A 12,433-nucleotide genomic window follows, 5' to 3' on the forward strand; every position below is an offset into this window, starting at 1 on the left:
CCAAGATGTCTTCAATCCTCAAGGTCAATTGGGCGGGCTAAAGAGCAACATCGCATTCAATGAGAGTTTAAAGTGAAGATGACACATCCCATTGAAGAAAGTAAGGCAAAGAATCAGCCCATTTTGATGGCTTCACTGTAACTTTTATTAAGTTTTCAAACAACCATTAAATGGAAATTGAATCAGTCCACTCCTCTGTACATAAAATTTCAAGTCATTCTTTGTACCTTATGACACTCGTAAATCTGATGAAGCCATTATTGCTACATCAGAGACTTTGGCACCATAATTCTAAGGACATGTATGAAGGGTAGACTTATCATCCTCCACCGCACTCATGGGTTTGCACTTGGACCACATTATTTGAAGCTTCCCAACCACAGACAAGAGAGGTCAATCAGACTTTATGGGAGAATGCAGCCTGTCAAACTGGGATTTGTGGAAAAGATATTCAAGGGCAAACTTCATTTTATGAACTAGCTATCATGGATGATGATTGTTGACTGCAAACGCAATGGAAAACAAGACTGAATCGATGATTTTCACAAGGGGAACAATACCCTTATATTACTGTCCGAAGTACTGCATTTTGGGGGCATAGTATAGAGATGTTGCCATATTGCACCACCAACTCATACGATAGAATGATATATATAAACATGATGTGCACTCAATCTTAACTTTCATGGGATGGAAAAAAATGTTCAGGAGTCCACCTTCGAAGATTTTTCAGCACTGAACCATAAACAAGCTTTTGATTTACGATGTGGAGTTTCTACAAATCAGTCAACTTACCAGATCACAGTTCAGTATCGCATTCAGCCACTTGTGCCTTTTATTTAACTGCTGGAGGATACTACAAGTTTGATGGGGTCAGATGAAGGCTGAAAACAGATGCCATCAAATAACTCAATATACATAGGGGGCAAATCAGACAAACATGTCAGACTAATGTTAAGGTTCATTTTATTTCACAACAGAAGATTCAACTCTTTATTCTCAATGATTCAGAACTTGAAATTTATGCTAAATCCAGGTTTTTAAATATCTCGTACATTATTGTTATATTTACCTTCAAGACATATATATACAGATAGCTAAACCACCTTACTTCCAACAGTGAAATGGGGAATAACGATCCAAGAAAATCTGTGTACAAACCTGTTCTTTGGTGACTAACCTTCTAAATAATAATCTCTACAGCATTTTCTCATCTGCACAGAGGCTCAATGAGGAAACTATCTTTCCTTCTTTCTTTTCCTTTTTATCCTTTCCTTTTTTCTTTTTTTTTCTTTCTTTAACCTGCATTTCCAACAAAAGAAGCAGCAGCAGAGAGAGGTATTTGATTCTAAAATTAAAGGTTTTATCCAACACCATAACCAAACCAGCCTCTGATTTTGGGACCAAAGTCATGAATGCCCTGAGCCTCACATGTAGAACAGCTTTCTAATGCTGGATTAAAACAGCACCAGCAAAATTTGCACTTGCAATTCTGATGTATTCTTAGCCTTGCTTTGCATCTCTTCCAGAAACTTCTTTAAAGTTATGCAGTCTCTGGCCAATCAGATAACGCTCATTCCAAATGGCATTATGCATCCTAATGAACAAGGCATGGATTCTTTTAGCACAAGAGCACATGAAAATAGAGGCAAGGCAGCCCACCCAGGCAAAACGGTGGACAGCTGAATTGACCAATAATGGATACCCAAGCATGGGGAATAACCCTCTGGAAAACATGTAAGGAACACAGAGAGCTGTCAGCAGCTTCATCATGATCGGAATTATAATTTCCGACATCACCCAGAGGCCTTGCAACTGGGAGAAACCATCGTTTAGCACCCTCTCAAACTTTACTCGCCAACTCCTGTCCACAAAGAGCTCCTCATCATCTAGCAGTACCTATTTGACAGAGCAAAGGAGATCAAATTCATGATACAAAATGATCAGTTGGACTGTGTACTTTCCCCGACAACCGAAACTACAAGTATTTTTTGCTTCTAATTGCCATCTTTAAACAACACCACACCATTTCCCAGACAAAGAAAGAGAAAATAATTCCCAATCTAACCACAACATACAAGAAGAAATCAATTGGGCAGAGGGGCCAAACAAAATATGTACCCTTGATTCTTGTTTTCTTAAATTTCATAATTCTTGTTTTGAGGGCACATCTATAACCAATCCTGTTAGACCATTCCCATGGTCATAACTGCAGCAGTGGTGAACACTGATGCAGTGTCCCACAATATAGCAGCAACAAGTAGATGGTTCCATGTTTGAGAACACCAGCACCAGAATATGATCATAGTCATCCAATAAAAATCCATACACCAGAAACAAGGATTCTAAGACAACCATGTCATCCATGCCAAGTTTATGGTGATCCTTTGCACATAGATGATATATGCAAAAGGACAGTTAGCTACAATCAGCAAAGCAGCCATCTAGGAGGTGCACTAACATTGCAACTTCTTCACAAGCCTAATAACCATTCTTTCATAACTCCCTACATTTTTGTTAATGTAATATAATAATTAAAATTTCCATATTTTTCAAGTTATATATAAAAAGGATGATCCGAACCCACCAGACTAGTCCAGAACTTGAGAAAAATGAGTCCCAATAACCAGTCCTCATATAAGATAAACACTGGGCTTTCATCCAACGGCACCCGTATTGGTGTAACCACCACAAGCTCAAACAGCAGACCGATCAATACCGGGATGACAAAGATCTGAACATTATTTCAGCAGTTATAATGAAATAAAGAAAAAAAAATCAAAAGATTAGTAACAGACCAAAGAAAATCAATGGCCTACCCATATTGACAAAAGTGCAGAACTTTTGAGGGCAATGCCACACCACTTCCAAATTTGTTTTAAAAGAACCCCAGCTCTTCCTGTTTGGACATGTTGTACAACATACCTGGATCCAGTTACGACAGTCCGTATAATGCAATTTCCAAGAATGAATGCATATATATCTGTTAAAAGAAGTCAAAGAAAAATCAAAATTTCCATTCCACAAGTATGATAATGTGTGTTCAAGAAAATAGTACAAACAATGATCTTACCATTAAACTTGATGTCAAGAGTTACTGAGAAGAGAGGGAACTTGATGCCACGAGTTAGTGGGAGAAGAGGGATAGCATTAAAGAGCGCACGTCCAAGTGAAATTGGTACAACAATCAAGACCAAGTTAGATAGAAGCAGAGTTATCCATGCCAGCACCAATAACAGCAAAATGCGTAGAAAAAGGTGGTACCTGCTAAAATTTAACAATTCACATTTCTGATTCATAAACAGAGTGAGTGGCAATTGAAACAACTTACTGCTGGAAAAGTGCAGTAGCTGACTAAACATATATAAGAATGTAAAAAAATAGCAGCTATGAAAATAGGCAGACATGCAGACACACATGTCAAATTCATAAACCAATATTTTTTTTTAATTCCAGTTAAAAAAGAAATAGTATAGAACTCTAGGTTGAAGCATTATATGGATGAGACAACACTCAATGTCGAAAATAGATATTATGCACAAACGAAAGGAAAACTTGATTTAGTGTGGAGCCTTTCCCTTTAAAGATAGTGTGGAACCCTTGAACCCTTGGATTCCTTCAAAGGTGAGTTTCTTCACTTGGGAGGTTTGTTGGGGAAAGGTTTTGACTTTGGATCAACTTTAAAAAAGAGGGTGGATTTTGGCCAACAGGTGTGTTTTATGCAAAGGGGAGTTAGAGACCATGGATCATATCCTTCTTCATTGTGACAATGCAAAATTACCATGGCAGATGGTGTTCTCCATTTTTGGTGTTCAGTGGGTTACTTCTGAGACAGTTAGGGAAACATTCCAAGGGTGACATGGGACTTTTATAGAGAAAAGGTGCATTAAAGCTTCGAGAGCTGCTCCTACTCACATTTTCTGGACGCTTTGGAAGGAAAAAAACAGGAGATTTTTTTATGATGAGGAATTGTCTGATCAAAGACTAAAATGTTTATTCCTAAGCAATTTCTCTATGTGGGTTAGGGTATATATAGCGGTGGATATACGCATTTGATTGATTTCATAGAGTGGTTGGGTATTGGGTGAGGGAGGGAGTATATTTTTTGTAACCCCCTTTTTCTGTTTTTTGCTTGGTTTACTTGTATATGACCTGTATACTCTCACGCTCTTATAAAAAATAAAAAATAAAAAAAAGGTTGATTTAGTGTGGTTTCCATATGAAGTGAGGATGATTTGTAATAGCAATGCTTTACACCCAGCAAAGTTTGACCTCAACTCATGGAGACACTCAAAATGAATGCCATGTTTCACTTTCATCAAATTCCTTTCCCAAATTCTACCCTATCTTGAAAATTACCGATGCATGTCAACACTTACTCAGAATCAGCTTGTTCATCACCATTCTTTTCTTCAACATCAGAGTTCCCAGATGCCCATATGCCTAAATTTGAATCTTCAGCACTTGCAAGTGCACCTAGATCCCTATTTCGTTGCCCAACTTCTTCATGTAGTTGTCTATCATGTTGTCCTTGCTGCTGCTCTGGCTCTACATCCGCATTTTCCTCCATGCCATTGCCCTCAGGTCTAGGCAGTAAGACATCAGTTAAATCAAGTTCCCGGCCAACAACAGTAAACCACTGGCACAGAAGGGTTTTAACCGTTGCTCGCAGCTTAAAATAACGAGTAGCCCATGGGATGCAGATATGAAACAGAAACCTGGTTGTAAGTGGATCTGACAAACTGCAGAGCAAGTGGACATCAACGTGTTAACCAATAGGAGACATAAAGAAAAAGGTGCACAACTGACAAAGAAAAGCTATAGGTAATGGAAGGAACCCATAAAACATAAGCTAGTAACTTACGAAAGATCAAGTGGAAATAAAGAAGGTACAAACAGCACGGCTAATCTGACAGGTAAAAAGAACAGCATCACAACCAAGCTACCATGAATACCAACAGCCAAAAGAATGTTGCCAGCATGCTTGTGCACTGGGTCTTCAACCAAACTGTGGAACAAAATGTAAATGGGATCTGCTAGATTTTGAAGAAAGTTCAAGACTCCATTATGCAAGACCTATCAGAAGCAGGCAATCTGAAAGGTCAGACATCTCACAAGAAGAAAACTGGCGATGAGAGAAATTGAACATATGAACGTGATTAGACAATGCAGTAAACCATACCCCTTGAAGAAGATTCATCGAAAAACTGAATTGTAGCATGTAGAGAATTCCAGCGATCCAATGATAGAAGGAGCTTGCTGCAGGATCCTCTAAAAAGAATGCAACCCTCTGAACAATTGTCTTCCCAAACACCCTTAAGGTGCAAATATCCAACCAACAGCCACATATCAAAGGGAAAAACCCAAACTTAATCACCAGAATGAAAGCAACCTTAGCCATAGTCATAAAATGCCTTAAGACTGCACAGAATTTTCTTATAATGGACAGGACTGCCTCTGCTATATAAGCAATATGAAATAACCTCCCCCAGTTCAATCGCTGACCTCGAGAATAATGAATCAAGAAAAGTGGCCCAAGGCAAAACAAGAAGAACAATAGTATAAACATGTAACCTATGGCAAGAGTCATCTCATTAGACAAGTGAGATGTTCTGATAATTTCTCCTTTAAACAGGTTTGCTGAAAGTGTTTTGCTAATTATATTTGAGACATCTTCCAGTCCAGTCGAGTCTTCTTTTAACATCCCCGCAACCACCGCTGTTACCTGGTTTTGCATGTCATCTCTACGACTTTCCAACGATGAATTTGCATCAGCGCCTAATGCATTATTCGCTAAGGCATGAGTTTGAGTTGGTGGAATGACTGATGATAAAGCAGGAATTGTAGCAGAGGAGAAGAGCCATAATAGATGCAGAGAGAAAACTCGTCCCAAGGAAAGGGGGATAAAAATTACAACAATAAGGAAAATCGTGTTCCTGAAAAGAACCTGCAGAGAATCATAGTTTTTCAGCATATAATATCTAAGCTATACACTACAAACAATAAAAAACTAGACAGCTGCAACAGGTATGTGTAGAATTATGAAAGGCTCAATACCTAGGAAAATATTTAAAAAAATAAAATCATGATTTAGGCACAATATAGTTGCCCTGAATGAATAACAGATCAAGAAACGATAAAACATGGGAAAAGAATTTGCATACTCACAGAAAATGAATTTTCAAGTAAACGAAACACAGGGACCTGTATGCGTACAAGCATATCAAACGGAAAAAATTCTATAATTCCAACACCATTCGGTCTACCAAACATCCGTCCAACATGATCTTCAAGTTGAGCTGCCAGCACCTCCAACCAGGCAGCTACATTTTCTGCATTTCTTCTACCTATTTGACCAGCCCCAGCAATGCCTTCACCTCCACCAACAAAATCTCTATCAGCATTGTCAGGAGGCCTTCTGGCAGCATGAACACCATCTCTGCCCCCATTTTCTCCCTCAAGGTTCTGTCTTCTTAGGTCCCACAGATGAATAAAGAAATCTCTCAAAAATGTGAACCCATGAAAGACAAATTTAATGATGCCAGAAAGTAGATAGCCATGAAAACAATTGATAGCAATCGTTTTAGTAGATATATGACTTGAGAATAATTTTTGGGCTTCACTTAAACTCCTCACAAAAGCTAATTGCCATATCCAATATGTACCAAACGAAATTAGCAGGAAATAAACAGAAAATGAGAAGGCACTGTGTAGAAAGATTTGCAGCACATCGAACACTTTGAATGTGATCACAGTTATGAACTCTCTGAGAGGAAGCCTTGCTGGTGCATCCTCGGCATAAATGGGGGAGAACAAAAACATATGCCTGCAGACCTGCAATTTTGTCAAAAGCATCATCAAGCCTGTCTACTGTAAAAGAAATAACATTTTTTTCCTTAACCAGGTGAGGAAACCTAAAGTAAACTATAGCACAAGCTGAAGATGCAAATTCACAGCTCAATACATTAAATCAACGAATTTTATATTTACTTTATTTTTATTATTATAATTTTTTTGCTCATTTTAAATAATGATAAACAAGGGCAAATAAAAATTACAAGATGGTGACAGCAACTCATTATTCAAGAGAATGCTCCATTCTCCAGCCTTGGGCAACAGAGTAAAGGAATTTTCCTTTGAGATGTCTCAACTTATGGCAGCAATAAACCTCAAATATGATCATCTAGTAAGCAAATAGGGTGAAGGAGATTATGGAGATGCTATGAGCCACAGTGGTCCACATCAACTAGCAGGTAGAGATTTTGTTTGAACCAAATATGGTAAGCTTGAGTTTCCTCACATCCAACTGGTAAGGTCTATAAATGCAACAGATTTTTCTCTTTGAGTAACACAGATGATGTGGACAGGGTTTATATTGCTTCCATTCATTTGGAAGGAAGGGCCCATGAATGGATCAAGGTTATGAAGTCACCAAGTCATATATTGGGTGGGAGTCTTTCATTGAAGATGTTATCAGTCGGTTTGGTCCAGGTAAATACAATGATGCTTTAGGACAACTTACTAAGCTGAAGCCAAAGAGTACTTGGAGCAATTCAAGTCCCTCCTAGGTCATGTCCAAGGTCTACCTAAAGATTTCTTTGTGAGATACATTCCGAGTGGTTTACAAGTGGAAATTCAAAGTAGTGTTAAGATGTTACAGCCCATCACTTTAACTCAGGCAATTGGATTGGTGCGCCTTCAAAAGGGAACTATGAAAGCTATAATTTGCAAGGCTCATAACTCTTTCAAATCTAGCACACCTACATTGAGCAAATCAGCACAAACCAACACAGTCCCCCAATCAAGCCAATTTCACAATTTGAAGCCAAGGGTATGTGTTATAACTGTGATGAAAAGCATGAAGTTGGACATCGATGCAATAATTGCCAGTTAAATTTAATAAAAGGTGAAGAAGAAGAATGTAATGTGGATAATGAAGATTCAAAAATTGATCATACAGAAGCAGAAGATCCAGTGATTTCCGTTCATGCATAGGCCAATTCTAATATCTACCACACTATGTCACTGAGTGGGTACATCAAACAAAAGCCAATGACTGTCCTTATTGTCTCAGGCAGCACACACAATTCCTTGACCCAGATGTAGCTAAAAGAGAGGGTTGTGTTGTACAACAATCCAACACCCTTTTGGTGGTTGATGCTAATGGTACCAAAATAACAAGTTCTGTTGTGTGCCAACAATTGCAATGGACCATGCAAAGCTTCATTTATGCCATGGATATGAGGTTGCTTTAGGAGGGTGTGACATGGTATTGGGCATACAATGGCTTTCTAGCCTTGGGACTATATCATGGGATTTTAAATATCTTCACATGGAATTTATGCTAAAGGGCCATGTGCCATGAGGAGCCAAAACTGGGCTATAAGAGTAATCAATGCTGCACAGATGCAAAGAACCTTGAAGCAATCAAGTCATGGTGACTTGGGGCAATTGTTCTCCATGCAACCCCATTCTACAAATCCTTACCGACCAAATACCAGCCAAGTTACCTTATTATCCACCCAAGCCTCATTCCATGACACTAGCCACCCAGATTTACTTGTTGTATTGGAGTAATTCCAATCCGTTTTTGTTGAGCCAAAGGAGCTTCCACCCACTAGAACCCATGACCATCACATTCCATTGAAACCTGGTTGTTTCCTATCAATGTATGACCTTATCGTTATCCATATGACCAAAAGAATGAAATCGAAAAGATTGTGAAGAAATTGTTAGCAGCTGTAAGTCTTTGCCCTAGTCTGAGCCCATTTTCTTCTCTAGCTTTGCTGGTTAAAAAAGAAGGATAACACTTGGCGAATGTGTGTTGGTTTCCAAGCCTTGAATCAAGATACCATCAAGGACAAGTTCCCCATCCCAACCATTGATGAGTTGTTGGTTGAACTTAATGGTACAGAATTTTTTTCAAAGTTGGATCTTCGGGTTAGATACCATCAAATAAGAATACACCCTGATGATGTGCATAAAATTGCTTTTCAGATACATGAAGGTCATTACGATTTTAGTTATGCCATTCGGGCTAACCAATGCACCCTCTACATTTTAAAACCTTATGAATGAGGTCTTCAAATAATTTCCTCATAAATTTGTGCTTGTGTTATTTGATCATATATTAATATATAACCATCGTTGGATTGATCATACTCATCATATCAGCATTGTGTTAGGCATATCGAAAGACAAACAGTTATATGTAAAGCTGTCTACGTGCTTATTTGGCTAAAAGAAGTAGAATATCTTCGCTATCTCATCTCAAAAAAAGGGGTAGTTGCAGATCCTGCTAAAATTGCATGCATGGTGGATTGGCCAAAGCCTGCCTCTCCTAGGGCTTTACATGAGCTTTTGGGATTAACTGGTTATTATCGCCAATTTGTTCAGGATTATGGAAAGATAAGTTAGCTATAAACCATAATGCTTAAGTGAGATAATTTTAACTAGACTCTTGAAGCAAAACAAGCCCTTCACTCGCTCAAACACACTAAGAGAATGACACTAGTTCTTGAAATGCCCAATTTTGGTAAGATTTTTGTTGTGATATGTGATGCCTTTGTTATCGGATTAGGTGCAGTACACATGTATGAAGGAAGACTCATTGCCTTTGTAAGCAAAGCCTTATCCCTTCAGAATCAAGCCCTTTTTACCCCCAAAAACAAGATGCTTGTGATAGTTTTTACAGTCCTCAAGTGTTGGGACAGCACTTTAAGGTCAAGACAAACCACTATAGCCTCAAATATTTGCTGGAACAACATATCACTACTCCTGTGCAACATAAGTGGCTATCTAGACTCATTGGATTTGATTTTGAAATCTCATATCGTGCTGGTCAAGAAAAAAAGGTAAGAGATGGGCTATCTCAACAATTGGAAGAATGCATGTCTATCATGGCCTTCTCCACGCCTACTAAAAGTGGATGGAGATATTATAGCTTGAATGGGCTATTGCTCCAAAACTTCTGCAATTGATTATAGGAATAGAAACTGACCCATCAAATTATCAAAATTTTACATGGGAACATGGGTAATTAAGGTTCCAAGATCACTTATGGCTCAGGAAAAATTCTGCCCTCAAGGAATCCATTCTCCAAGAGGCTTGTGATATTCAAAGTGGAGACCATTTAGGTGTTTATAAAACTCTCCATCGGATATGACGAACTTTCTATTGGCATGGAATGCATAAGGATGTGTGCAAATATGTAGCTAATTGTGACATTTTCCAATAAATCTAGAAATGTTGCTGCACCATTACTGTTACAACCACTCCCAATTCCGAAAAAAACATGGAGTGATACATCCATGAACTTTATAGTGGGACTCCCACAATCCCATGGAAAGGAAGTAATTTTTGTTGTGGTGGACCATCTCACCAAATATGCTCCCTTCATGGCCCTAAGTCATCTGTACACTGATGCCAAAGTTGCACAACTCTTTATGGATAATGTCTTCAAGCTACATGGGTTGCCTAATACAATTGTTAGTCCAATTTTTACAAGTAAATTCTAGCAGAATATATTTTTGCCTCAAGGAACTAAGTGGCAGATGAGTTTGACCTACCATCCCACATGGATGGACAAACTCAAGTAGTTAACCATCGTTTGGAGCAATATCTATGTTGTACATAGGTGGTCATCCTACGAATGGTTCAAATAGCTTTTACTTGCAGAATGGTGGTATAATACTTCATTTCACTCCACCAAAATCACACTCTTTGAAGGTGTGCATGGAAAATCCCCACCACCTTATATTCCACATGTGAAAGGAGAAGCACTTGTACCCACTGTAGAAAACACCTTGCTAGCTCGTGGTTCCATGATCTGTCTGCTCAAAGAAAACCTCTACCAAGCACAATATCAAATGCAACAAATTGCTAATAGAGAGTTCAAGGAGGGTGATATGGCCTACTTGCATCTCCAACCCATTCCTGGTCATAAAGCGTATTGGTAGAGTGACCTATGAACTTCAACTTCAAGAGGGATCCCAAATCCACCATGTATTTCATGTTTCTTGTTTAAAGAATAAAGTGGAAAGCACAGTGGTTCCATGGAGTGCACTTCCTCCTCTAGATGATGAAGGGTGATTGAAGGTTGAACCTGTTGCCATTTTGGACCATCGGATGATAAAGAAAAACAACCAAGCAATCACGCAATTATTGATTCATTGGTCTATCTCATATCCCAAGGATGCTGCATGGGAAAATTTTACAAGATATCCAGTATCATTTCCCTCAATTTAAGCCTTGAGGACAAGGCTAATATCAAAAGGGGTGGATTGTTATGTGATCACTAGGGAAGTGGAGGCAGAGAAGCAAAGAAAGCAAATAAAAAGTAATCATGGACTGTGGAGCATAAAGTGAGAAGCATAATATTTAATCAGGGGATTAGAGATTAGCAATTGGCTTAATTGTAGGAATATTAGCATAAATAAGGATGTGCTTCTCTATAAAGGGAAGGGAGAAAGGAATTATTGGGCATCCAAAAGAACTTCTGAAACTTGACTCTCTGGATTTTATTCCTACCAGCAGTAGGAATCTGTTGTTGTTATCTTCTTCCTAGTCTTGTCAGATATCATCAAGCATGTTTTGAAACTTATGAAAAAAAAAAAAAAAAAAAAACAGCATGTTTTGAAAATCAATCCACTTTCCACAAATTAACATCACAATAACCCTAATATACACCAAAATTCGACAAGCGAACGGCTAAAAGAGAAATACAGTGCGTCCGCATATACACGGAATTAGGGCAAATGCTAGTGTACCTCACAACGGCGAGTTTTACTACGGTCAAGCCACTGAAGGAGGCAATCTTCGTGAACAAATTTGATACTGCCACGACAAGCACACGGGTAATAGAGAGGGTTATCAGAGTCCCCAGAGTTTCGACAAATTCGGCACACGTCCTCGTCCTCCTCATTTCTATCTTCACTATCGGAAGCCAGCGGCGGTCCGGCGATTTCCATTGTCGCCGGCGCCGACAGCAACAGAGGGTTAGGGATTCAGAGGAGGTTTCCCTGCAAGACGAAGCGGGCAGGAGAGAAGAGTCGATCGATAAGACTGCGATCACCTCTTACCCGGCGCGCGGACGGAAAAATAATAGAATTTTATTTTGCCAGTCTTTAAAGCTCTTCTATTAATTAAGCTGCCGTTGGATGCGGTCTCAATTTACTCTTTTTAAAATTAAAAGAAAAAATATCTCCGCTTTTTAATTATGTTTTAACTTTTTTGAAAAATAAATAAATTATTCAAATATCTTCACGCTATATTCCAACAATTTAAATTTATTATCTTAGGCTTAATTTCTCATAAACAAATCATCATAAATGACGTGTAAGGCCAAGTTGGTGAGAATCATTAATTCGTACCAAGCTCGGTGAGCAAAAATAATTTATTTTTAAAAAATAGAATTAAATCATCTCCTAAAATA

At 38.5% G+C, this 12,433-nt stretch overlaps 1 protein-coding gene across 2 annotated transcripts; it reads right to left on the bottom strand.

The window, feature by feature from the left end:
* Positions 1 to 943: 943 nt before the first annotated feature.
* LOC100252430 (probable E3 ubiquitin ligase SUD1) lies at positions 944 to 12,150 on the bottom strand. Of its 2 annotated transcripts, none has more exons than XM_010654486.3 (9): positions 11,769 to 12,150; positions 6,169 to 6,834; positions 5,183 to 5,947; positions 4,865 to 5,076; positions 4,380 to 4,742; positions 3,074 to 3,267; positions 2,820 to 2,983; positions 2,588 to 2,734; positions 944 to 1,899 (listed from the first exon to the last, which is right to left on the bottom strand). In XM_010654486.3, the coding sequence occupies exons 1-9, from the start codon at positions 11,967 to 11,969 to the stop codon at positions 1,504 to 1,506; spliced, it is 3,108 nt and encodes a 1,035-aa protein (XP_010652788.1). In that variant the 5' UTR covers positions 11,970 to 12,150; the 3' UTR covers positions 944 to 1,503. The 2 variants fall into 2 exon arrangements, with proteins under 2 accessions (XP_010652788.1, XP_002278365.1); XM_002278329.3 differs by having other exon boundaries at positions 3,074 to 3,264; positions 11,769 to 12,133.
* Positions 12,151 to 12,433: the final 283 nt, after the last annotated feature.

The sequence above is a fragment of the Vitis vinifera genome, chromosome 7, assembly GCF_030704535.1.
Source record: "Vitis vinifera cultivar Pinot Noir 40024 chromosome 7, ASM3070453v1".
Classification (NCBI taxonomy): Eukaryota; Viridiplantae; Streptophyta; class Magnoliopsida; order Vitales; family Vitaceae; genus Vitis; species Vitis vinifera.

Coding starts and splice junctions, on each gene's coding strand:
- LOC100252430 (XM_010654486.3), bottom strand. CDS start 11,969: ATGGAAATCGCCGGACCGCCGCTGGCTTCCGATAGTGAAGATAGAAAT. Junction 5,948..6,168: donor TACTTGAAAATTCATTTTCT/GTGAGTATGCAA, acceptor GATTCTCTGCAG/GTTCTTTTCAGGAACACGAT. Junction 3,268..4,379: donor GATGAACAAGCTGATTCTGA/GTAAGTGTTGAC, acceptor GTTAAATTTTAG/CAGGTACCACCTTTTTCTAC.